The 26,115-nt window shown below is 54.9% G+C and overlaps 3 protein-coding genes across 8 annotated transcripts in view; all 3 read right to left on the reverse strand.

Moving 5' to 3' along the window:
* The window catches only part of GALR3 (galanin receptor 3), a 52,303-nt gene that overhangs the window by 13,070 nt on the left and 13,118 nt on the right, over nucleotides 1-26,115 (reverse strand). The window lies entirely within an intron of this gene.
* LOC128808247 (histone H5) lies at nucleotides 1,846-2,761 on the reverse strand. The gene has a single exon (XM_053979132.1). It carries the CDS (start codon nucleotides 2,588-2,590, stop codon nucleotides 2,012-2,014), a length of 579 nt encoding a protein of 192 aa, XP_053835107.1. The 5' UTR covers nucleotides 2,591-2,761; the 3' UTR covers nucleotides 1,846-2,011.
* On the reverse strand, nucleotides 8,199-25,762 carry TRIOBP (TRIO and F-actin binding protein). 6 transcript variants are annotated; one of them, XM_053979108.1, is made up of 16 exons: nucleotides 25,596-25,762; nucleotides 24,253-25,227; nucleotides 23,885-23,980; nucleotides 18,531-18,587; nucleotides 18,109-18,177; nucleotides 17,598-17,687; nucleotides 16,631-16,740; nucleotides 15,627-16,182; nucleotides 14,915-15,025; nucleotides 12,788-12,935; nucleotides 12,176-12,287; nucleotides 11,540-11,699; nucleotides 11,087-11,200; nucleotides 10,704-10,790; nucleotides 9,671-9,828; nucleotides 8,199-8,972 (listed from the first exon to the last, which is right to left on the reverse strand). In XM_053979108.1, the coding sequence occupies exons 2-15, from the start codon at nucleotides 24,478-24,480 to the stop codon at nucleotides 9,673-9,675; spliced, it is 2,094 nt and encodes a 697-aa protein (XP_053835083.1). In that variant the 5' UTR covers nucleotides 24,481-25,227; nucleotides 25,596-25,762; the 3' UTR covers nucleotides 8,199-8,972; nucleotides 9,671-9,672. The 6 variants fall into 6 exon arrangements, with proteins under 6 accessions (XP_053835083.1, XP_053835082.1, XP_053835084.1 ...); XM_053979107.1 differs by having other exon boundaries at nucleotides 15,627-16,200; XM_053979109.1 differs by lacking the exon at nucleotides 23,885-23,980 and having other exon boundaries at nucleotides 15,627-16,200.

Consider the following 26,115-nt stretch of genomic DNA (forward strand, 5'->3'; position numbering starts at 1 on the left):
GCGTCTGAAGGATTTTGAGGGAACGGCATCCATGACATTTAGGAACTGTAATGGGGTCATGTACTAGGGTCTGGGGGATTTCATAGCAACGGGATCACGGACCTCAAGGATCAAAAAGCCCAGGACATTAGGTGCCTCTGCCTAGAGATTTGGGGTCCTCAGCACAGATGACTTGGATCCTTGCAGATAGGTGGTTTATGGGTGCCCACCACTAGGGATAAAGAGCCACGGGTCTGTAGCATGTGGGTGTATTAAGCTGAGGTGACTAACAATCCATTGGACAGAGAGCTTTAGGACTTACCAGGTGAAAATTAGAATACCCAGACCCAAGGGATTTGAGCACCTTTGGCCAAATGTGTTTGTAAACTATAGGCTCAGTGGCTTTAGACACAATGGGTCATAGAATGATAGAATGGTTTGGGTTCGAAGGCACCTTAAAAATTATCTAATTGCAAGCTCGTGCCATGGGCTGGGACACTTTCAACTAGACCAAGTTGCTCAGAGCCCCATCAAAACTCAGCCAGAGTATTTTTAAGGATAGGGCATCCACAACTTCTCTGGGCAGCCTGTTCCATCTGGATTAGGTATCTCCTTCCTCTAGTACAGCTGACTGGGGAATTCTGTGGCCAGAGTGGTTTAGACCACTCATTCCAGGGGAATTAGGTACCAGGCTCTTGAAAGATGTTTGGGGTCTTCAGTCTAGGTGTTCTGGTAGCCTTTGATCCAAGGGTCTTAGGAACAAGAGCCCACAGGGTGCATCCAGGCCAAGGATTTCAGTGTTCTGAAGCACTGAATTTGGAATCCTGAATGGCTAAAGGACTCAGGCACCATTTGCCCAAAGTGATTTAGGAAGGCTGAAGGATTTGGGAGCCATCAGGAGACCCTGGTGAAGACCCTGGGCTTATGAGAGTTAGGCACAGCAAGTCCAAGGGCCTTGGGCACTCAGAGCCCTTGGGATTTTGGAACTCCTGGCCCAGGTGGTTGGGGATCCTGATTATCAAGAAGTTTATCTGTCTCTAGCCAAGAGGGATTAGGCAGCCACTGCCGGAGGCTCAGACCCTTCTGCAGTGAGGCCAGCCCACAGGCTGCCAGCCCTGGCTGTCAGGATCACCCAGCCCAGCCCAGGGAGGGGCTCTGGCAGGGGACAGGCAGGCCCTGGAATCGTGCCAGCCCCACTGGGCACAAAGCCAGAGCCCTCCTGTCGCAGCAGGGCTGAGCCCAGCAGTTCTGCCTCACCCTGCCCTGGCTGCCCACCACATCCCACCTGCAGAGCTATCCACTGCCTCAGGATGTTCCTCCCTGGGGAGCAAAGATGCTTATGGCTGTGTTTGACCTTTCTCCCACTTCCCACTCCATGGACACCTTCAACTCCTTGAAAGCCAATGTGGACAGACTCTGGCCCCAGTCCATCTCCTCTGTCCCATCCCTGCCCCAAAAGTCCCGGCCACCATCCAGCTGTGCTGAGGCAGCTCCATAGGCAGGTGAGCAGCCCCGGTTATCTCCAGCACCTGCTCGACCTCACACCCAGCAGCCCAACCTTCCTCACCTCATCCCCACAGTGGGGATCTGCAGCACTGGATGAGGGAACAGGGACCCCTTTTCCTCCTCCAGGGAAGGCCAGGGCTTTCACAGCCATATGCTCCGGCTTCCCCACCAATGTCTTTGCCCGGCCCCAGCAAACACATAAATGCGCGAGGAGCTGGGGCAGGACCAGGAACTGAAATCCTGCATGACTCCAACAGGCACACATCACTCCCAACACACAACAAGCAGTCCAGCATTAATAAAACCAACAGACACACATGCAAGAAATTTCAGAGATATCAGAATAAAAACCCAGACCAGTAACACTTTAAAATTGTTTTTTTTTCATTCATCAACTGCCTTGTTTCAGCTATTTCAATTCACGAATAGAGCGATTCTTTATAAAATGCAGTAGAAAGGAGTAAAAACAAAGGCAACAGCTATTTACAGAACCAACGGGGAGAGTGCCGAAACGCCTCTAGACTTCTCACTTCTTCTTGGGCGACTTCCGGGCACCGGACTTGGCTCTGGATTTCGACCGCCTTGCCTTCTTGGGTTTGGATGCCTTCAGGGACTTGGCCTTAACAGTCTTTGGCTTCTTGGCTTTCTTCGGGCTCCTCGACTTCTTCCTGGCCTTCTTGGCGGCAGATTTGGGCTTCTTGGCCGGGGACCTGGCTTTCCTGGACCTAGCCGGCTTCCGAGGCGAAGTGGATCTCCTGGCTGCCTTCTTCCTCTTCCTGGAAGGAGACCTCTTTGCCTTGCTGGCCTTGGCTAGGCGGAAAGAGCCGGAGGCACCAACTCCTTTGGTCTGCTTGAGGACTCCAGTGGCCAGCAGGCGCCGGATGGCCAGCCTGATCTGGACGTCGGCATTCTGGCCCACCTTGTAGTTGCTCTTCACGTACTTCTGGATGGACTGCCGGGATGCGCCACCACGGCTCTTGTCGGCTCGGATGGCTGCCGTGATCATGTCCGAGTACGCAGGGTGGGCTGCCGGCCGCCGCGCTGACCGGGCCCGCTTGGGCTTGGTGGCCGAAGCCGGTGGCAGTGGGATCGGGCTGTCACTCATGGCGAGTGCTTCGTCCCGCGATGCCCTGCTATGCCCTCACGGCTGGAAGCGTCGCCCGCCCGGCCTGGGACCCCCGCCCCTGGGCGGGGAGAGGCTGGGAAGGGAGCGGTGGGTGGGTGAAGCCGCAGCAGAGCCAGTGCCGCTCTGCCGCCGGTGCCCCCGCTGGTGCCTCTGCGGCCGCGCCCGCCGCGGGCTCCCTTTAAAGCCGCGGTGCGGACCGCGGGGAGGACTGCCCCGCGCGCGCCACCCGCCGCCCGTGTCCCCGCGTGTCCCCTGCCACGCCCTGACCCGACCCACCGGGAGCGACAGGGAGGGACAGTGCGGGGGACACTGTGGAATAAATAAGAGTATTTGGGGGAATACATGGTGGGGACAAGGAGGGACACTGGTGGGATCAGCGGGGGACAGTGAAGAGCGAGGACTTGTAAGGGACATTTAGTGGGGCAGCTTAGGTACGAGGTGCATTTGGAAGTATATTGTGTAGGGACAAAGAAGGACACTGGGGGGACATCGGGGACGCTGGTAAGACAGGGACAGGCATGTCAGGAATATTCAGAGCAACATCAAGAGATGCAGAGGGACACTTGGGGAAGACACAGGGTTAGGGAGGGACATTTAGGGGCAACACAAGGAGACATGCTGGAGAAATATCAGGGGACAAGGAAAGACACTGTGGAAGATATTAAGGGGGCAAGAAGGGACACCAGAGAAGACATTGGGCACGGCACCAAGGAGAAAACGGGGAGCACTGGGCACAAGTCAGCTCAGCAGCAATACCCCAAGGTGAAGTGCCACTATTCCCTCTTCTGCCCCTTTGCTCTCCACCAGGTGCTTCAGGAACACCAGCTCAGCCCTTGCACATGGATGGTGAGGGGTCACAAATAACAGGCTGTCCCCTGGTTCAACTCTTAGTGTGGTGTCAGAGTAGAGACATAGTGGCAATCAGCCATCCTTTCCCTGCTGGGTGAGCAGTCGGCTGTTCCTGGGAGATTAAATATAACCACTATCATCATCTTGCCTGTAGGATTTAGACGATGTTTTCCCCTTATTTTTTAAAAACATGCGGGTGCAGCCACCTGGTGCCCACCAACATGCCATCTGGGGCTCAGAGGTGAACCAAACCTCCCAGTGCTTCAGTTTAGCATTAAAATACACAGTGAAGCACCTCTCAATAACCTCTGAGTTCCCTGGGTGTCCAGGGCCATGAAAACCACCAGCCAGGGATACACAGAAGTATGCATCAATAAAACATCAATATAGATATAAAAATACAAATATAAATAAAGAAATTGAAATAATAGAAATAGAATCATAGAATCATATAGGGATGTTTGGGCTGGAAGGGACCTTAAAGATCATTCAGTTCCAATTTCCCTGCCATGGGCAAGGACACCTTCCACTAGACCAACTTGCTCAGACCCCCATTAAGCCTGTCCTTAAACACTTTCAGGCATCCACAACTTCTCTGGGCAACCTGTTTCAGTGCCTCATCACACTCACAATAAAGAATTTCTTCCTAATATCTAATCTAAACTTGCCCTTTTTCAGTTTAGAGCCATTCCCCCTTGTTCCATCCCTACATTTAAATAGAAATAGGAATCTTTGATGTGAAGACCTGGCGTGGAAGGACACTCAGGCCCCTGATGCTTTCCCACAGGTGGAAGGACCAAGTGCATCTCCTCAAGCCTTCCTCCCTGATGGAGTTTCTTCACATGCTCTATCCCATTTGGGGAGTGGGAAAGGCTCTCAGCACCTGCAAACCTTTCGATTTAATTAGGAGCAAACTGCTCCTAATTGTGGAGAAGAATAATTATTCTCCTGCCTCCCTTGGGGTTTGCTTTTGTTTAAGACCTAATAAATAAATGGCTTTCCATCCCATATGGAGTGCACAGAGCTCTGGTGGCCTCTGTGCAACTCTTTGACCGGCTGGGGGACCTCTCATTTTTCCTATCTGGGAATAAACCGCTGGCTCTGGCTGCTGGCACGTAGGCAAACCCAGGCAGGCAGATAAGGCACCATCTGTTTTTATTTGCATCCAAGTTTGCAACCGTTGCGCGTGGCTCACCCATGCGCCAGGCTCTGAGGGGAGACAAGGAGGTTGAGGAGGGGTTTAGGAATTGGCCCCTGGGGCTGGCACAGCACCACGGGCTGCCTGCGGAGCCTCCAGCCCTAAAACCCAGGCAGCGATTATCAATCCAGCGCAGTGATGGGGAGGCAAAGGCGGCGGGGGGAAAGGCAGCAGGGAGGGACACGGCAGATGCTTTACCTAACTTTGGCCACCTTAGGAGTCTAATCTCACTCGTTCACCTGGGCAGCTCCTGCTGCTGATCCGGGCTGCTCATCGTCCTCCGGCGGGTGCCGCTGCTGGCAAACAAACATGCTCTCCCCTGTGTGCAGAGGTTCTGGCCCTTTCATACAGACTAGATCCCTAATTTTTAGTCAGTCAATCTAAGGGGAAGATCCCGTGCCCCCAAGCAACTCACTGGAGGGAAGGCGCACAGGTGGTCACAGCTCATCAAGCTGCTGCTGGCTTTGCACATGGGGGGTAACGTGGTCACGGCAAACCCCCAAGCACCCCAGCTGATACTGGAATGCACCCCTTGAACCTTGCACTGTTTTGACAATGCATCTTTAACATGAACTGGTCAGGACTGAGAGAGAGGATGAGAGAGTTTTCCAGCCCCTGGCAGGATGTCAGGCCTGGAGGTAGAAGGCAGATGCTACCAAGCAATGCAAGCCCTGATGCCTCTGGGAAGTGGGTCCAGTGCTTTTGGCACCTCACTGCAGGCAGCACGGGGGACTCATCCAGAAGGAAGAGTTTTTCCCATAGGCACACATGCCACCACAGCCATCTTGGGTTTATGCCTGTATTTTTGGTCACAGGAACCTGCCACCATGCCCAGGATGGGGTGGGTTACCCCCTGCACCCACTTTTCTCCTCAGAAATTGCTATCCAACCACTCCAAGCCTCCTGAGCCTTCTCTTTCTGGCATTATTCTGCAGAGATTGGGAAATCCCACATCTCCAACAAACCCCAGAGGACAGAGCCTGGCAGAAGAATCCTCTCTGTAATCCTGTTTACCTTCTCCTCCCTGCCTGCACTGAGTTCAACCAGACCCCATGGGAATTTACACATTTCCAGCTGCAGATTTTGTCTTAAATGGTCAAACCATGTCTACTGCGGATGTGCTACAGATCATCGGGTAATAGCCCCTGCCTTGTAGGGGCAGGATAGCTGTTCATAGGCCTTTGAGAGCACCAGGGCACTTCTGGTGCCCAATTAATGTCAGAGATAACATTTCATTTTAGCCAGTTTCCATTTCAGAGAGACTCAAAATCCCCAGCAGTGGGACTTGGTCTTGGTGGTACTAGGATCCAAGTGCATCTGTGCTTTTTTAAGAGCAAAACACAAAAACTAGCTGAAGTTCCAGCTGTGCTCATAAGAGTTTCAGCTCTGAGTCCTTGGTGTGCAATGCAGTGTGGTCAGCCCAGCATGAAGTCACTCAGCCTGGCCATTGCTAGGGGCAGAGCAGGCTTGAAGGATACAAATAAATGGCAAAGTACCCCTGACTGCTGGACTGATTACCACTGTTTTAAAAGATTTGTGGGTTGCTTTTTAAGAGTGAGCTTATTACATGAGCTGGGGTGCTGGCTCCCATACAACCATGGTGCTGTAGAGCTGTGGGTTTTCCCTGTGCTTGAGGCTGGGATGTTTCTCACAGCCACAATCCAGCTGCAAGCAAGCGGATGGGACACAACCATCGGTTTGGGATGTTTTTGGGGCTCTGCCAGCCATCATGCCTGTCACCCACGGGCATTTTGGTCATCTCCTCTCCTGGCCACTCTTCCCCTGCCCAGGTCCCCTGCTCCCAGGAGATAAGGATGTGGAGACGACGGGGTGACCATATCGCCCCAATACAGGCGAGACAGGCTCTGCCTGATTAACGCCGTGCCAATTTTGGAGGCGCGTCCCCCATGGCCCCGGGATGAGGAGAAGACTCTACCCTGCCCGGGGCTGATCTGCAGCCACAGAGCCTCAAGGAGGGGCAGCTCCACCACATGTCAGGGGCACACACATTTCGCCTGTGCTTACGCCACACACTTATCAGGCTGAGCAGCCCTCGTCTGAAAGGCAGAAAAAAACAACACAGCACCCCAACAAACCAACCCAAACACAAGATACCAAACTCTTCGGGGAAGGGATGGGTGAGCAGGGTGCTGAGCACTGCAAAGAGCAGTATGCAGTTCACCTCTTGTTTACCCCCAGTGCCCCACTTTTGGAGTTTCCTCCCCCAGGAGTAGGTATAACTATACAGACTGTTGTTTGAGTGGTTATTTTTTCTAAAAAACACACATGGCCCGCAACACTCTGTCCTGAACCCTTTTTTCTCCTCCTCTTTTGGCTCCTATAAATTCCCATCGCAATTTCAAGCTCTGCAGCCTGAAAACACCTGCCCTGAGCTGTTCTTTCACCGCTTGCCATCCCATGAGCAAATCCCCCACATGCCAAATGCTCACCCCTTTCCAAACTCAATGGCAACAGCCATGTCCTGCTGGGGGGCAGAGGGAAAAGCCTGGACCTTGGGCAGCACAGGGACAGAAGGGTTTCTAGACCAGAGGCAGAAGGCCAAAAAGCATCAACAGCAAGCCCTGGTGCTTGACAAGGCGTAGTAGGGAGCTGAGCTCATTGCTTGGACTCTTGCACCATCCACTAGGTTGCCCAAGGGCCTTGTGCATGTGACTAAAATCTGCAACCCAATTTTAACAGAATTTGTGACTAACAAAGTGATCTGCCTTTCCTGGGGAAAGTAGTCCCTGCAGCCCTTCCCAAGGGAAGGGCAGGCCTGCACCCTCTTGCTCTAGGGAATGCCAATACCATGGCAAAACAGCAAAAGAGTGTCTCCCTAATACCCCTCATTTCAGCTGCCACTGCATTCTTACACCCTGCTTCCATCCCCAGGTCTCAGAGTACTCCAGTCTCTCAGCCAACACATCTGTCACCTCCATCCAAGAATCCTCCTTGACCCCTTTGTCTTTCCTTCTTCAGATGCTGCCTCCAGCCCCAGCATGTGACAACAATTCGATCTCTTCTCTGTAGAACAACAGCTCCTCTTTATATCGGGATGGGGCTGAATGAGTAGTAGTCACCACCAGGTCCTCCATCCTGACATAAAAGCAACATGCTTCACACAAAAAACAGGAGGAGGAAAGCATTTGTGATCTCTGCCATCTCCCCAGGATATCTATATACTGTTTACTCTGCCAGCAACTTGCAGTGCCATGTACCCTTCCAATACTGGATTTACTAATGCAGCCCAGGCTCAGCTCTTCCTCCATGAGGCTCAGGGTCCACATGGAATTTTGGGAGCAGCGCAATGAAGCAGATTATTTGCCCCCTCAAACACAAAGGTGGGGCAAACTTGCTGGGCCACTGCAAGGCTCCTCTCACTCTCTGGCCAGGGGTGCTCCTGTTTCTTTCCCTCACCAAATCCTGAAGAAAGGAAGCAACAGGTCAGTATACACCAAAACCTTGAAAAATCACACACACAAACACACCCCTCACCACTGGATTAGGGCTTCATGGCAAGCCTTCTTCTCAAGGAACACATTTTTCTCAGCGAAAGGGGAAGATTTTATTAAGTTAAAAGTTGAAGGGCACAGCGGAGCAGCAGCAGCTGTCACCTTGGGGAGATTGGCTCGGGCGGGTGCAGTAGCAGCCTCACAGCTCCTCTTCCCCAGAAAGGAGAAGCCCCGTGGCTCTGGGCTCCTGCCACGGAGAGAGAGCTCGATCATGTGGACTCTTGCCAAGGTGTCCTCTTTCAACTGTCTCAGGCAAGCACATCCATGGCAGATAGCCCCAGCGGCTCCCTCCTATGGCTTGCGTGTCTTCTCTGCAGGTCCCTGGGGGCGGCACGGGGAGGGGGAGCATGGTCCTTGCCGTACATCCCAGGGGGACCATGGAGACATTTGGAAGAGAGGGAATATGTGCCAAAGGTGGCTGTGTGTGGCCAGGAGAAATGGAGCTAGGAAAGGGGGAAAAACCAGGTTCTCTTTTTCAGGTTAGAAAAATGCTGGTGATGTAGTAAAAGTTTTCCTCCTCCTCTTCCCCTCCTTTCCATGGGGAAAAAAATCCTCTATAAAATATAATTTTCACATATAAAATCCTGAGGAAGGTGCATGTAAGGAGCCAGTCCAAACAACGTGCTCAGGTATGCAGGCAAAAAGGGTTCATCAAAAAAGCTTTGGGAGGGGAGTGAGGAGGTTGGGGGTGTGTGGGATTCCTCACCAAGGTGGCAACGGATAGGGATTCAACCTCCCTCTCCCCACAAGTGAGGAATGGAGCAAATACAAAACAAGAACAGATAACAAATGTAGAGCAGACCTAGAGAGAGACAAAACCAGACATGGTTTAGAAAGATTCCAGTGAGCACAGAAATGCCATCCCTTCAGCTCCCTGGGGAGGTGGCTGCCTGGTGCCCTGCTACAGACCCACTCATCTCAGCACCCATCAGCAAGCGCTGGTGGAGCAGGGTGAGCCCAATACAAGCAAGAAGCAGAAGCACTCTGGACAACAGGATGCCCTCATTCCTGTCACCTTGCTCCCCCCCATCTGTGGCAGAGATGCCTGCAGGTGAGCGTGGGAGAAGGGCTGGGTCTAGTCGGGCCTGCTTTGATGCAGACCTAAATTAATGTCCTGCGATAGGGAAACCACTTCAAAGGTGAAGGCAGCAGAAACACTGCCTACACAGGGAATGTGTAACTACCCACGCTGTCACCCAAGCCATGGGGCGAAGGCCAGTATTTGCCTGGCTCCCACAAGCAGCCTGGTTGAGGAGTGATTGGTGCTGGCTGCATCAAGAGCACCATGTAAAGGGGGCTGGAGCCCTCGGAAGAACATCAGGGACAACAGGAGGGCCAGCAGTGCAGGCCAAGAGGATGCGAGAAGCAGAGAAGGATGAGTTTAAGCCTAAAGTTTCAAAACTGATTGGAGCAGGAGAAACTGGCAGCTTCCAGGCCCCTGCAGCAGCCAGTCTCAGCCACCTGCACCTGCAGGGGACGTCCCAGCATCCCCAGGCTCACCGTTACTTGCTGTTGCACAGCGACTCCTTCTCCTGCAGAGCCGCCATGGCCAGGCGCAGGTGCTCCTTCAGCTGCTCGATCTCTCGCTCCGAGCGCACCTTAATGTGATTCAGCTCTGCATAGACATCTTGGTATTTCCCTGAGGCAAATCTCTTGTCCTGCCAGGGGAGGGAGGGGGGTTAGGCAGGTTGCAGGGCTGATTTTAGGGAGGGTGGCAGCAAGGTGAGCCCAGCAGAAGAGCCAGCAGGTGAGGAGGGGAGAGCTAGCCCTGGGTTTTAAGCCCATCCCAATCTGGGCCAGGCAGAAACCACTCAGAAGAGGAGCATGGAGGTATCACTTTGCAGACACCAGGCCAGGGAATAATGCAGAGACACTGGTTCCACATCAGCAGGGACGTGCAGCATCAGGTTGAGGAGGTGATGTGGGCTTTAACACGGCTTGTGTGCATGTGGGGCAGCCATATGGGAAACATAACCCCACCAGGAATGCAGGCCACTGAGAGAGCTGTGTGCAGCTGCTTATATGGCCAAAAACTTATGTGAGTAAGTTATACACTCCTGGAGCATCACTGAATTCCAAAGCCTCTTTCAGGTTCCCCATTGGCAGTGGCCTTTGAAAATTCCTCTGAAGGAGCTGCTGCCAGTGGAGGGAGCAGCACACCCGGAAACGGTGCCCAAGGAAACCCATCCACTCAGAGAGGGGACAGCTAGGGGAAGCAAAATGCCAGGCAGCCTTAATCTAGGTTTCCCACTTGCAGAAGGTGGCCTCCTGTCTTGTCTGTGCTTATGTGTGCATACATCTGGGGAAATCAGCAACTCTGTGACTCCTCCCTTGTACAAGGTCAGCCTATGCCAGTCCGTGCTGTTGGAGCTGCTCTGTGCTCTGCAGTCAGCAAGGACAAGCAGCACAGGTAACAAGAGAGTTTGTCTCAAGCATCCCATCAAACCCAGCCAAACCCTGCTGATATGCAGCCCTGCTGCTTCCCTGCCTTCCCTCTCCTGCTCTTTCCCAATTGCTCTCAGAAAACACTGACCTTTTGCATCATCTGCAGCTCCTCCCGGAGGCACTGCACCTCCTTCTTTACGTACTGGAGCTCATTCTCCTTCACCCGCAGCAGCACCTGGGCCAGAGAAGGGGGAGAGGAACCAGAGGTGACTCAAGAGCCACCGCCTCGGAAAGGCCGGCAGGCCCTGGCACAAGCGCAGCGGTGGAAAAGGAAGGAAGGGCCAGAAGGGCTGGGGCAGGAAACGGCGCAAGCAGCCTGAGAGAGCAGAGGAGGGGAGCCTTGCAATCTGCTTCCTGCACCGCTCCATTCGTCACCCCCTCCCACTTGCTCCAAGCCAAAGCCATCAAGAGGAGAAGACCCCCAGGACGGGCGGGGATGGAGGCAGTGGGGCAGCCAGGGGGAGCCCGTACCTCCAGCTCACAGGAACTCCGCTCGTTGTTGTGCGAAGCGCGGTCCCCAGAGCCCCGCGATGAAATAAAGCTTCGCAGCTTCCCGATCTCATCCGAGAGGCGGGTCTGCAGCTCCTGCAGGCAAAGCCAAAAGACATCAGAGTAGCCATGGCACAGATTTCTTACTGTCCTGACCATTCCATCTCCATGGAAGACCCTGTTCAGCTTAGAGACCATGTTGTAACCCCCTGTCCATAGGCAATGGCAGCATCTACATCCAGCAGAATACACTTGCCATATTTAATGCCACAGATAAGACGGCCTCTAACTCTTCATCTTTTTCTTTCTGATGATAGAATCTCAGAAGGGAAGAAATATGAACAAATAGGAGAGTTTTAACAGAGGGGCTGTGCTGTGTGAAGGAGGAACATGCTCCAGTGCTCCTCTCTGCTGGCAGGAAAGCCCTTCTCTTGCCTGATTTTTCTGGAGGAGGTCCTTCCCCTCTTGCTGACAGCGCTCCAATATCTGCTCCCGCTCTTCTGCCTTCTGGGTGAGCTCCCCGATTTCCAGGCACTTTTGGGAATACTGCTCAGAAAGCACCTGCAGCTCCCGCTTCAGCGACTCCACGTCCAACCTGCCAAAGAGGCATCAGCTCATCACTGTCCCAAAACCCTTGCCAGCTCCTGGCCCCTGGCACTGCCTTCCTGCCTGCCATGGCCAGCCTCTGGCCACATCAGTCATTAGCACAAGACAATGTTCCCTGTGAACCCGAGCTTCAGTTCCCACACTCCTGCACATGAGCGTGGTGCTTCTTGGACCTCCAAGCCATGCAGAAGAAATGGAGGAGCTTTCCATAAAGAAAATAGAGGGGAAATAGCTATAGGTATGAGGGAGGTGCTATAGGGAAGAGAGCCAAGCAGAGGACAAACCTCGCTACCCGACAGCTGCAGCAGCCCTGGGAGCCACTACTGGGGCACCCACTAGTCTTGAGGAAGGAGCTGGGGAAGTGGCAGGAGGAAAAAGTCAGGGCTAGAGCTACAGATGGAGTGTGGTGACAGCGGCACAAGGCAACGTCATCAGACAAGAGGAGCGAGAGAGATGCTTTCTTACTGGTGCTGCTTCTGGAGGGCTTCTGGGAGTGAGCTGCATTGCTGGAAGCTCCGTGACCTGCCCAACTCCTTATTCATTTCCTCCCGGTGGGCTTTCTTCAGTGCCTCAATGGCTGCAGAGGAGGACAGGGAGAAATGGGGGATCAGGCTGTGCCAGCCTCATAGAAAACACACCTGAGAACTGGCTAAGCTCTTGTCACTGCAGGTTCCCAGATCTGTCTCTGCAGATTCCCCCTCTTCCCCTTCTTCCCTCAGGGTATTCCCCACCAACTCCACACTCCAGGATAATCATGCTGCCAAGGAGACTAACACAGGGCACTGTGGGAGCTCTCTACCACTTCTGCCTTGCCCACCCACAATAATGTGCTGGTCCCCTCCCATCTATCCAGAGGCATGACCCCATTTCCTTCAGTATCTTTACCACCCCATCTCCACCACAGCCACAGAAGCAAGAAGCACCAAAGCTTGTGCTCCAAGGAGCGCCAGCCTCACACCAGTATAGTGAACAGTGTGGCTCCAGATGACTGGGACGACGGGCTTCTGGCGAGAGATGTTTGGGGAGAGGCAGGAGGGACCCAGCTGAGCAGGGGCACAGCTTGGTGTTTGCTCCTACCTGCTGCCGTTGCCGCCGCCTCCTCTGCCAGGAGCCGCTCCTTCTCCTGCCGCAGCCGCTCCAGCTCCCGCTGGTGGTGCCTCTGTAGCTCCTCCATCACTTGCTGGTGGGATGACTCCATCTCAGCCAGGCTTCGTTCACAGGCCTCCTGTTGTGAGGAACAAAGGAGGTGTGAGAGACCAGGAGAGAAGGTGGAAGGGCTTGGGCCAGGACAGACACCTGGCTGCAAGTCCAGGCACATTTTTAAAGAAGTGAGACTACTTCCCAGGAGGGTCTTTTCCTTCTGAAAGTGAGGTGGCACTTGAATCACTGGACACAACCATTTTACAGGGATACATATCTTGCAACCCCCCTTTTGTGCTTTATAGAGAAAGAATGTTCCTGTAGCTCTTAAAACCAAAGCAGCAATACAGGTACATCCCTCTTGGTCCAAGAGCTGGGAATAACATGTCCGACACCACAGTCCCAACTCTACACCAGCCTGCACTGCCTGGCTGGAGAGATCAACAGTGGGAACTGCATCTCAGTATCTGCCTTTTAAATGAAGCAGCATCCCCTTGAATCAACGAAAACCGAGCCTCCTCTCCTGAAAAGTGACACCCTGTACTACCCTGGGACATGATGGAGGCTGCCAAAGAGCCCTCCCCACAGCCTAGTGGTTAGGGATCTTCCTCACACAGCCCTCCCTCCTTTCTGATGGCTCTAAGACCAAGGGGATGGCTCTTTCTATGCTGAGTGCTATGATTAACTCGAGCTAGAGCAAAGCAAAGAGGTTCCCACCTTGGCGCTACGCCTTCACTCCCCCTCTAGATGCTGGCAGTGCCTCCCCGAGCCTCTCAGGAAGGATTTGTTCACCAACAAACCGTGCCATGATGATTAATAGCCTGAGCCTCAAGGTCATCAGCAGAGAGCTGAGACATCATCACATCCCCCAACAGCTCCTTGCCATCCCATTCCTTCCCCAGTGAGGACTAAGGCTCATACAAAAGACACTGGAACATGCTCTGTGAATGCAAACCCTTCCTGGCTACTCCTCTCTACTGTGATGAGGGAAGCTGGGAAGCTTCACAGAACAGAGGAAAAGGTGAGGAATCAATTTGGTAATCTACCCAGGGACCAGCTGCAGCCCTTGGCAGACAGGGAGAGCGAATCCTTTGGAGAAAGGCCAAGTTTGGCCTCAGATGTGAAATGCTGGCTTTTTGAGCCAAGTTATTAGGAAGATAAGGAAGTTCCTCCCCACTGCTTTTGCTTTTTTTTTTTTTTTTTTTTTGACCATAAAGAGGCCTGTAAGCTGTAAATATTAAATCACAGTAACACAGAGACTGCTAAGTGTCTGGGCTGGGTGCTACAAGGCTTGTGGGTTTCTTCATCTGTGCTAGGTACAGCCAACCCTGTGGAACAGACTTCACCAGCTCCAGTTTCCTGCCCTGCCAACTACTTCTGCCCCGGTATCTTCCAACACATAAGGCTCATCCTGAAAATCCCACTCTATGGTCAAACGGCAGCCTCCACACAGGAAATCCCTGCGGGATGTGACCCTGCTTGCTTTGGATCAGTCAGCGAGAGGGGAAAATAAATAAACAAAGAGAAGTGAGAGGATGAAGCATGAGCAAATTCTGCTTTGCTGGCTCTCCCACGTGCTGTCCCAGCAAACGAATGGGCTGTGCTGTCAAAGTGACCTTCAGGGCTCGGGCTGTCCCCAGGGACTGACTGACTGCTTTTAACAAGACACGTGGGAGCCCCAGTTAGCAAGAACCACATGTGGTGAGCACTAAACCACCAGGGAATGACCAGAGGCTCTGCAGGAAGCTGCTGACCCATTCCTGAGCTGGGGGATGGCTCACCCCCATGGCCCAGGACAGCATTGTACCCACATGCAAAGCAGGACACAGATCCTGCACCTCTCCCCAAGTTATCCTTCTCTCCCTTTATAACCCTGGCCCCTTTAAGGCCAGGCAACATGCACCAGCCTTTATGTAATTAACATTGATTACAAATGGGCCCAGTTAGGGTCACCATGGCAACCCAATGATTAGCAGTATCTGCTTGGCAATAAGCTGTGTGCCAGAATTTCCCAGTTTGGTACTGGCAGTGACCCCCAAGCCCCAGGTCTGGCACTCTACTCACCTGTGAGATGTACCCTCGGGGCACATGGCTGTCCCCCTGGGATTTTGCTGCCTCCCGAAGGCTCTCATTTCTGGCCCTGCAGGACTCCAGCTGTGCCCGCAGTGACTGGATCTGTGCCAGGGAGGACAGAGAAAGATGTTCAGCCAAGAGTGGAAAAGTGCCATGGCCTGACTGATGTGCCACATCCAAACCCTGGGCTTAGGGATGGAGAGGACAACACACGGCCAATGGAAGCCTCTGCTTCCCCAGCAGCCTGCCAAGAGACCACACAGGCAAAGCCAGCCCCAGCCTGGTTAGTGCCGGTAAGGAAGGGAGGAGACATCCCAGCTTTCAGAGGTGATCCATGCTGGAGGAAACCACCACAACATGGTTCCTTTCAAAGGCTGGCAGGTGAAGTGCTTGCAGACTTGGGAATAGCCAGCGAAGAAAGGCTGTGAATGTACTCCCAGGAAACATATTCCACACAAGTAGTGCCACTAAATAAATTATGCTGAACCAAAACATGCTCTGGGGAACCTCTGCAGGTGCGTGAGAGCTGGCCTCTAGCCTTGCATTACTAGGTTCCAAAAGCTTCCATGCACTTGAGGAGCCAGAGAGAATGAATATCTCCCTGCACCTCTGCCTTGCTCTTCTGCAGAGCCTCCTGTAGCCAAGTATCACATTAAGGGGCCACCAGAATCCCAGAGATTTCAGAGAGGAGGGATGCTCTTACCTCCTTTTTCAGTGCCTCATTGGTGTCTCCCTGGCCCGCCTTGCTCTGGTTCAGCAGTGTTGTCAAGGGTACTCGCCGCAAGTCCTTCAAGGGCAGGTGCTCCAGCTCCAGCCACTTCTTCTCTATCTCCTCATTCAGACGAACCCGTTGGTCCTCCGAAAGCGGAGGAGTGGGGAGGTCCTGCTCCCCAGCCTTGTGGGAAGGGTCTCCTACTGGGCCATCGCTGTTTGGGACCCTGCCATCAGGGGTCTCAAACCATTTCCGCCTCTCCTCTGAACGGATGGCCAGATCTCGCTCCAGCTCCTCATACCTGGGAGTTCGGTCCGAGATCTTCAAGCTCCCTTTCGTCCTCTGCAGGGACCCCTGATTTCCAGGGTCTTGTGGCAAGGGAGACAGCTCCACATAGTCAAAGGCATGGCGCTGCCCATCCGCCTTCCAGTGACTGCCCTTTGAGTTCCCCTCGGAGCCTAAGCCCGGCTGCTGCTGCTCCTCCGTCCGGAGTGAGCCTTTCTGGGGAACACAGTTACGAAAGTTCTCCTTGTCACAGTCAGGGAGTCTGAAAGCAGAGCAGGAACTGGTGAAAGAGAGGCATGTGTGGGAAAGGATGCCAGGAGAGGCACTTCCAACTGCTCTAGGCTCAGACCCTCACTCAGCCCAGCCTTACAAAACCCCACCCTGAGTGCAGAGCTGGACCTGTAGCATCCCATCCCTCAGGGAAACAGATTTCTCCACCAGGCAGCAAGGATCTGCCCTGGTTCCAGCTATGCTGGTGGAGAAACCAGCCTAAACTTATGTAGTGAGGCAAAAAGCAGGTAAAAGAAAGGGAGCCATCAGGTTCTCAACCCCTGTCACTGGCTGCTGTAGCCAAACCACTTTCAGAAGGAGTAGAGGGCAGGGCTGCTCTGGGAGTGGTGAGATTTCCAGAGGGGCCTTCCTTGCCCCTGCCAGTCAGGGTAGAGGGACAGCAAGGGAGAAGGGGACAGGCAGCACTGGGCAGCTCTTACTTGGTGACGTCTGGAGCACTGACTGGGCGCACATTCTTCCTCAGGGCCTCGATCCAGTTGCGCCGGATGCCAGAGGTCATCGCTGACAGGGTGAAGATGGCATCCTTTGTCTGCAACAGGGAGGTGACAGAGGCCCTCTCAGCACCCAGTGGATATGCAGCAGCTCCCTCTTGCTCCCTGAGACCCACAGCCACTCACATACACCTGCGCTGGGCTGTTAGAAAGGCCACCCTCTGTCTCAGGCTCTTGGGGACAGGTGGAGGGGTGGGAGAGGAGAGGTGGGAGGGGTGTTTGAGAGGGATCCTTTATGAGACCATCTCCAAGCAAAGGCAAAAGAAACCTTACTGGCACAGTGAGCCAAACATCCAAACATGCACTGGTGCAATCCAGTTGTTCAGGTGCCAATAGTCAGGTGCCAGCACTGGCGTACGGCAGCAGGGCACAGGGAAACCCAGACCATGAAGTGCCCAACCCTGCACACCCACAGAAATATCATTTCTCATGCTGCCTTAGCAGCCACCTCCTGCTGCTACAACAAATAGCCAAGGGGTTATTGTACTGTACTGGGGCTGGATCCAGGGTACAGGCTGTCACTCAGAGCATGGTCAGCCAGGTTACGTCGAGATCTGCAGTGCTCACTACTCCCCCCTGCAGCTGTGAAAAAGTTGCCTTGGCCAACATGTCACTCAGACACTCCTGCCTTTTAGCTTGGCTCCTGGACTGCCTCCAGTACAGCCTTTAGGCAGCCCTGCAAAGCCTCCTCCTCCTCCTTCCTTCCTTTGCAGGCAGCCAGCCCTGATGTCCCAGAGCACTGTCACCCATGTGTCAAAAAACAACCTTGGGCCACCATGCTGGCACAAGATCTGTATGAATTGCCTCTCAGCATCTCGGCACAGGGAGGGAGCACACACTCCCAGCCCGTGTCCCTTGGTGCTGCCGCTCCGTACGCGTGGTGCCGGACACTCACGTGTATCTGGAAGCCGTAGTTGCGCTGCACCGCAAACTCTGTCACATCCGTGCAGGAACGGAGGTCGATTTCTCCGTCAAGGTCATCAGCCTGCAAGCACAGCCACCCGCTAGGACATCAGTGTACAGCCAGCTTTGAAAAAGGCTACCTCTGCCTTCATCCCACAGTTCCCTGGGAGCCAGGCACAGCTCTTTGGGAACCAGGCTCAGTTCCCCAGCACAGCATGGCCTCTTCTAACAGAAGGGCTGCCAGCAGCATGGATGGAGAGCATCCCACATACCCAGCCACAGGACCAGCCCTTCCCCCAACTCCCATCACTGACAGTCCCCCCAGACTTTGCCACCCTGCCTTCATCCTCTTCATCACCCCTTGGCAAAGAGCAGCTTGGCACCTCAGCCGTCCTTCAGGAAGACATGGTGCTGTTGCTTGTCCCTGGTCATGCCAGAGCTGTGCTCCTTTCCCCCCTGGCCAGGAAGGAAGAAAGGGCTGCTGAAAGGCTGGCCACACTTACCTCCTCTGCATTCGAGTCCCGGTAATACCTCAGGCTCGAGTCGGTCAGCACGAACCAATGTTTCTTCCACTGCAGGCAGGGGCACATTGGGCAGGGGGAGGGAAGGGAAAAGACAGGAGGGAAATGGACAGGCAGTTACCAGGGAAAGCGTAGGAACAAGGAGGGACGCTCTGCACTATGACCTCTCGGCCTTCTCTTCCCCCTCCTCCCTCCCAGATCCCCCTCGTGACCCTCAGCTGGGAGAGAGGCACTCGATGAACCTCTGTGTCCACACACCGAGCGAGGCACCTCCACCGAGTTTCCCACTGCCTTTCCCAGCAGGAGAGACCTCAGTAGGCAAGGAGGAAGGAAATCAGTTGGCTTACTGGGGCTCTCCAGCAGCAGGGGATAGGGGAAGAGGCAGACTCTCATCTGAGGCTTACCTCTCCGGGCTCGTCCAGGATGGACATCCATCCCTTCTTGAAATTGAGAAGATCCGGCTGAAAAACAAAACAGAAAATTACTGTCTTGGAGTGATCCACAAAAGGGTTTTCCATGCCAGGGGGTGGAAGGTGAGTCCCCTATGGCAGAACAAAAATGGGAATAGACTTTTAGGAAGCTCATGGGGCTATGCAACTCTATGGCAAAAGAAAATTTGGCATAGCTCTCAGCAGAAGTCATTCCTGTAAGAGGAAGCAGGAGATAAGGGAAGAGTTTTTTAAAAAGTAAAGGAAAATATGCAGCAAAGAGGTTTCCACAAGGTGCCTCAGAGGTATTTATTCAGAGAGGGGGAGGCAGGGACAAGGAGAGTGGGCAGAAGGGTGTGCTCCACCACCACCAATGGAGCTTGCCTCAGAGATGGAGACAAAGCTACAAAGAACCAGACACGCCTTGTCCCAACCCTGGCTCTCCATGCCCCACAGCTATGTCCCTCTGGTAACTTCACCACTAATCATTTATTAAAAACATAGTAGCTCAGCTCTCACCAAAAACCTACAGGAGGCAATTCAACAGCTGTGAAAACAGGTTGACTTTAAACGATGTGCCCCAGGGTAGAGATGAAGTCAGTGCTTGATCCTCTCCCCTCTCCCTCCAAGGTTCAACCCTCTCTGAGATTCTGAATTTTTCTCTTACCCAGCTCTGTCTGCTCCCCCCCACTACAGAGTCTGCCCTCTGCCCAGCCACAGCTACAGAAGATAAGGATTAAGAGAATTTCACCCAGATTACCCTGTGCCACAAGGAAGTTTCCACGCACTCTCTGCCTCCTCCTAACCTCATGTTGCTGCTGCAGCATCCCAACCAGTTTATCTTCTTCCCAAGGTGGAGCACCAGAGAGCTGACTCAGGGGAACCTCTCTCCCTAGCTTTGTCCTCAGCCAAACAGGCTCCAGCTGGTCCCTCCTCCCACCTCTGCCAGCTCCCAGGAAGTTGCACCATCAAAGAATTCAGTCCAAGGCCTCTCCTCCCATGGAAGTCAGTTTGCCAACCTGCCCCTTCTCAGGCAGCCAAACCAGGCAGGGACAGCGTTGGAGAAGTGACGGTACCGGAGCTGGAGCTCCCAGAGGTCCAGAACCAGACCTGCCACTCCTGTGGAAGCCACCAGCAGGCCCCACATCTTACAACCACCAGCTGAGACGGAGCTGGAGTGAAGGAGGTGGCTCAGCAGCCGATGGCCGCTCCACATCCCCTGAACAAGCCCAGTGGCCAGGCACAGCTGCCCCACAAGCCCAGCTCCCTGGCCATACAGCTAGGCCAAGCCTTTCCCTGCTTTCATCTCCCTGAGCTGCTGCTCATGGGTTACACCCAAGGTTATGGGGCGGCAAGAGCAGAGTATGTGCCGGCCCACCCTGGCGCTCTGGCTATTGGTTCAAGCAGGAGCAAGGAGTCCTGCCAAGGGGAGGTCACCGCCTGCTACAGCTTCAGGCCTGGCCAGAAGCATCCGGCAGTCCTGAGCTCCCTAGGAAGGGAGGGAAACCAGAGCGAAAAGACATGGAGGGCTCCCAAACCTCACCTCCTGATGAGGTGACAGGCAGCTGGTAATAGCAGCTAGGAGACAAGGGGGATTTATGCTCCCCATACTCCCATCAACCCAGATTTGTGGTGGCTCCACCGCTGCCCTGAGAAAGCATCCCAAAAATTAATTCTTTCTCTATGGCAGCAGCTCCACCCTTTTTCCCGTTATTCCTTCCAGTCCGGTGACTTAAGCTCCAGCTCTGAATTCAGAGTGGTGAGAGGGAAGGAAAGGAGACAAAACATCAAAGTACAACCACCCCCCTCCTGGGACGCACGTGCACTCAACAGTAGAGAGAGAGATGGGCAGGCTCCATGGAGGCAGAAAAACAATGTAGGGAGAGTGGGGCTGTTGTACAGATCAGCTGGGTCTCATCTCATTGAGGATTTACAATCCCAAAGCATTAGGTGCCAAAATAATTAATACTAACAAGATGCATGCCACTGAAAAAACTGCCACCAAGTCCTGCCAAAACTGCTGCCCCCAATGCAGTGCTGGAGCCAGAAAATCCCCCTGGAGGGCTTTTCCCAAGCAGGCAAACTGCACAGGGCTTCTGCTTTCCCTGCCAGCCTTAGACATGAAGCTGCAGCTCTGTAGAATTGTCTTTGAACTATTCTTGTCGTAGTGGGGTCAGTGCCATAAGTAGAGGCCTCAGTTGATACACAAAGTGCTTAAAGCCACTTTTCTTCCCTTCCCCACAACCAAATCCAGTTCCCTCACCCAGCATAAAAGGCTCAGAGAAGAGCGCAAGGCTCAAATAGAACCCCTCATCCAGAGGAAACGGCCCAGCAGTGGGAGGAGGAAACATCCAGGAAAGCCGAGCTGCTGGGAGAGATCCGGGTGCCAGAGATGCAATGATGTGGCAGGATGCACCCCCGGCAAAATGCACGGCCCTGCAGCTCAGGGCTGTGGATGGCTTGGGAGGTGGTGGCAGTGATTTTACCCAGTTGCATCCATACCCATCAGAGTTTTAAGTTCAGCCCCACAGCTGGCCAGGTAAAGGCACTGGAGGGGGTCTCAGGTAGCTGGGGACATAGGTGATTTCTGGAAAGACTGGCTTGCAACAGCAGGTTAAGGAGCGGCAGCTGCCTGCTCTGGTTGAAGAAGGGCTACAGGGAAGGTGATAACAGTCTGTAAGTATCCGAAGAATGTAAACACCAAAGAAGGAAAAGGGACAGGGTGGGAGCAAAGGAATTGCTCCCGGGTGGTACTGAAGCGCCAGGATGGAGAAGTGGAGGAGAAGAGGCTGCAGAAGGCTGAGAAAGCTCAGTGTCCGAGCAGGATAGTCAGGTGTGTCCTTTCGTAACCAGCCTTTGTCATCACCCTGCCTCCTGCTCTTCCCAAAAGCTCCTCAGCAATGCAGGTTCTGAGGCACTGCTTCCTTCCACCTCCGGGAGATGGTGCAAGGGGCTCTCAAGCCTCCCGGAAAGCACAACGTCTCCTCTCCTCTAAAAGGGGAACCCACTTCATAAGGCGTGGGCCCCAGGCCAAAACACAAAGCAAAACCGCTCCAGCTCAGCTGGGTGAAAGCAAAATCACTCCCAGCCTGGAGCACACATGCAGCTCCCAAATCTACACGTGCAGTGAGAAGAGCCAGCGGACGACGGGCTCTCCCTTTCCCACCGCCCCCGTGCGAAACGCCGGCGGGCACAGCCCAGCCTGTCACCTCCATTACCCCGCTCGCGGCCGGCAGCCGCCGGTGCCAAGGAAAGTTCGCCCCAGGGGTGGGATGCTCCCTGCCCCAAACCGCATCTGTTTCCCACAGGGAGCCGGAGCTCCCCGCGCCCGGGGGGACACCAATTTCGCATCCGACTGCGGTCATAGGTGCGGTGAGCTGGCCTGACCTCAGCCCGGTCCACGCTCACGCTTATCGGGGTGAGGTGGTGCCCACTGGTGTCGAAGCGGCCACGGGGAGCTCTGGGGGCACACCGGCGGTGATGGGGAAGGGAACCAAGGAAGAGCCGCCACAGCCTCGAATCCCGGGGCCAGAGTCCCGCAGGGAGCTGCGGCTCCAGAGATCCCCGGAGCGCAGGGACCCCCGGAGGCGGCGGCTGACAGCTGGGGTCCCCCGCCCCCTCCCAGCCTCGGACTGTCCCCCGGGATCCGAAGGAGAAGTCCCCGCGATCACGGCCCACCAAGCCCCGAACCCCAAGTCCCGACTCACCGTCATGGCGGGGGCGCCGCGGCCGGCGGGGCCGGGGCCGGGGTCGCGGCGGGGCCGGGCGCTGGCAGCCAGGGCGGCGGGGCGGCTTCAGCGCCCGGGCGGCTTCCACGGCCCCACCATGCCCGCTCCGCCGCCCACCCCGCGATCCCCGCGCGCCTCTTTCCTTTTTTTTTTTTTTTTAAGGGGAAAAAAAAAAAAAAAAGAAAAGGAAAAGGAAAGGAGGGGGAAAAAAGAAAACCACCCCAAAAAACTTTTCTTTCCTCCCCCCAGAACTTCCTGGGAGGACCCGGGCAGGCCAATGGCAGCCGCAGCCGCCGCCCCGACCGCCCGCAGCCAATGGAGCCGCCGGGGCGGGCGAGGCCGCCGGTCCGCACGGAAAGGGGCGGTGGCCCCGGGGCGTTGTGGAGTGGACGGGACGGGACGGGGGCGATGCTGGGGCTGAGCCGTGTCCCTTTCCCGGCCCGCTGGCCCGGGAAAGGTGAAACCCTGGGAGGGACGGGTTCAGCCGCTGCTGCCCCGGGAAGGGACTGCCAGGAGCCCAGCCCAGCCCTTACCCAGGCAGGGTTTGCTCTCAGGCTGGGATTTTTCGAAGGCAGGGATTTTCAGCAGTGCACACAATGGAGTCCTCACCTTGGATCCTGGGGCTGCTCGGTTTTATCGAACCAACTGAACCTCTCTGGGCTCGTGGCAGGGGTGGTAGGAGGTCATGGGGAGGCTCCCAATGCCCCTGGAAAGCCATGCCAGCTGGCCTCAGGAAAGGGAATTGCTAGAGAGGGTTCCAAAGGAAAAGGGGAGAGGGGCTGTGCATCACAAAATGCCAGGCTCTACTGTGCAATCACACCAAGGTGATGCTTCTTGCTGCAAGGCAAAGGGAAGGTGCCAGAGCTCCATGCTGAAGAAACCTGGCACAGGTGAGGCGATCTGGTCCAGTTGTACAGAGTTCAGGGCTTTGGGCTCCTCTCTGGCCTGATGCAGGGAAGTGAGGGAAAGGATGTCACCCGTTTCAAGTTTCAGAGGCCTTTGACAGCCTCTTTCCTGGCTGCAGTTTGTCCTTGTGTAAAGAACAAAGGCAGGTCCTAGCAGAGGATGACCTGGCTGAGATGACTGATGTGCACAGAGGGGGACAGAGGCAGGAACTTGTATGCAGCTGCCAGCTACATGGGCTCCCGGAATACTTTCTGCAGCCCCCCATCGCTGCTGCAATGTCACTTTGCAGGAATACAATACACTTTTGCCAACACAATACACTGTATCTTCTTTCATACCACTAAAGCCTACTTCATCCCTGTAAAACCCTCAGTGCCATCACAGCACTGGCCAATAATAAAGCAAAGGAAAGCAGCTGTACTGAGATTTTAGTCCCAGGTCTACTGTTTGCCCTTCTCCAGCTTTATAAAAGGGCTCTGTGCCTCAGTTTCCCCACCTGAGAAATGGGTGAAGGACAAAGAGAAGGGGAGTGCTCATGAGCATGACGTTCAGGACATTATGGGAAGGCAGCACCATGCTCAGGACCTACTCAGGTCAAATGCTGGAGACCTAGGTCCTGCCCTCAGTGACTACCAGAGAAGGGCAGCTCTTCTTCTCCAGGGCCTGGAGAAGACCTTTCCAGGGCCTGGCCCCTACCTTGTTGCGCTTCTTACTGGCATTCAAATGTGGCTGCGGGCTTCCTGAGGAGCCAGTGCTGCTTTGTGGTGGGAAGGTGCTTCCACCCAGCTGGGGCTGCAGGGGAGAAAGCAGGAGCTGAAGGCATTGGGCGTTTAGTCCTCACCTCAGTTTCCCAGATCCGAGCATCCGTCTCCTGGCGTGAGGCAGGGAAGAAAGCATCTTCCCTCCTCCCAGTGCCAGGCGGGCAGTACAATTTCCCTGGAGAAGCAGAGGATCCAAGGGAATCAGGGTGCACAGAATTGTGACCCAGTGGACCCACCCAGCCTGTGCTTGCCACTTTTAGGCCTTGCAGGGTCCCCATCACCTCTGGCTCCTGCCCTACTCACATGGTAAATGAGAAGATTCTTGTTCCCCCAGTCAGTTTCCAATGGCTTCTCAGGGTTGTGTGTCTCTCGTACATGCTCAGGATCCTTCCAGTCCTCTTCCAGATGCTGTGCTGGACTCTCAGGCCTTTTCCAGCTGTCATCTGACCGTAGTCCCACATCCAGACATTTAGCAGGGTTTTTCCAGTCCCTTGCCAGCTGGCGCATCACATCTGCATGGCACACGGGCATCTCTTGGTGCTTCTCCCACACCTGTGCTTGGTGGGCATCCCCCCGGCCCCTCCAGTCCTGCTCCAGTGGTCGCGTTGGGCTTGTGGGGCGCAGGGGCTTGCCTCGGCCCTTCCAGTCACTGCTGGTGCCCTTTGCGGGCTGTGAGGATGTCAGCTTTTCCCGGAGGCTCTGCCAGCTGCATTCGGATGGCTTCCTGGGCCCTGCAAGGTGCAGCGGCTCCCCTGGCTTCACTCGTTGCCTCTCTGCCCCCCGCACCAAGCTGGGAGGGGAGATCTCCTTTTGGCTTTTCCTTGTGCTCTCTGTACGTCTCCCAGGACTGAGGGCCCGTGGTGGTGGCTCTACTCGGCTCAGCCTGAAGTTATCTGAGCCCTTCCCAGCACCTGTGGGGTGCAGGGAATCCCCTCGGCTCTTCTTCTCCAGTGCCTGCCGTATACCCCCTGCTTGCCAGGTGGCTCGGCCTCTGTCTGAATTTGGGGGGTGGGCAGGCTCCCCTCGGCTTCTCCAGCTTTTCTCAGTGCGACAGGGAGGGTTCACGGGCTCCCCTGCTCTCCTCTCCAACCTGCGGGCTGGGCTTGCAGAGCGTGGGCTCCGGCTGCCTCTCTCCAGCAGCCAGCTAGGGCTGGCAGGGCGTGGGGAGTCCCCCCGGGTCCTGCTGGCCTTCTCGGGGTGCCGAGCTGGGCTGGGGGAACGCCGGGGCTCTTTGGGGTCTCTGCTGCGCTGCTCGAGCTGCCAGGAGAGTCGCTGACCCTGGGTCACAGGGGAGAGAGAGCAGGGATCCTCTTAAAAAAGTGCCAATGAGCACAACAAGATGGGATTAGGGCTGGCAGGGTGATTTGGTTAAATGGCTCCCCAGAGAGAAGTTGCATTCCTGTGCATGAAGCCAGTCCATACTGTAGAGGAGCCTCTTGCACCCAAAGGGTGAAAGGACTGCTGCATTTTAAGAGCCACGGGTCCCAATCCATGACCCGTGGAGAGGGAGAGCTAGGATTAAAGGGAAGAGGAAGAAGGGGAATGAAAGAGAGAAGCATGAGGCAGAATAAGAGGAAAATGTGACAGGAAAAAGCAACTCAGCTTGCAGAGTTGGGATGAGGTCCTGCGGTGCAGCCAAGCCTCACCTCCCTGGGCAGGTTGGGGCTGGACCGCCTCCGGGTTAGGTGGCCTTTGCTGGGTGGCACTGGCGTCTTGCCATCGAGCCGGTCCACACGGCCCTCCTCCAGAGCCTGGAAGGCCTCCAGTGTCTCTGATTTCCTGTGGGCACACACAGTTGGTCCAGCTGCCACCCTGCTCAGATTGGAAGCAGAACCCTGGCAAACCCTGCTCCACCTTAGGCTGACCCTACAGATCTCCACCTGCCCCAGACACCGTGTGTGCCGTAGCCTTTCCCTGTCCCCACCAACCACCTCACCTTTCATATGCTGCTGCCTCACCCATGTCTTCTTCACACTATTCCTCAAGCTTCCCTCCATCTTTACATCCCATCCACTTGCCCAGGATACTTTCCCAGCCCCTCTTTATGTCTTCTCCTGCCCTGTGCTGCCAGTACTGGAGCCACTCTTGCTCCTCCAGCTAAAGCCTAAACAGCTCCTGGGTACTTCTTGGCATCCCCTATCATTTCCTGAGTGGCTCCTACAGTGA

Source organism: Vidua macroura, chromosome 5, assembly GCF_024509145.1.
Source record: "Vidua macroura isolate BioBank_ID:100142 chromosome 5, ASM2450914v1, whole genome shotgun sequence".
Classification (NCBI taxonomy): Eukaryota; Metazoa; Chordata; class Aves; order Passeriformes; family Viduidae; genus Vidua; species Vidua macroura.

Bases quoted from the DNA above. Each gene is read 5' to 3' on its own strand.
- TRIOBP (XM_053979107.1), bottom strand. From the start codon at position 24,480: ATGCCCGTGTGCCATGCAGATGTGATGCGCCAGCTGGCAAGGGACTGG. The intron at 23,981-24,252 runs GTGAGTAGGGCA...TCTCCCCTGCAG, and splicing joins AGAATCTTCTCATTTACCAT to CCCCAGCTGGGTGGAAGCAC. The intron at 18,588-23,884 runs GTAGGGGCCAGG...TTTGTTTTTCAG, and splicing joins CCAGTAAGAAGCGCAACAAG to CCGGATCTTCTCAATTTCAA.
- LOC128808247 (XM_053979132.1), bottom strand. From the start codon at position 2,590: ATGAGTGACAGCCCGATCCCACTGCCACCGGCTTCGGCCACCAAGCCC.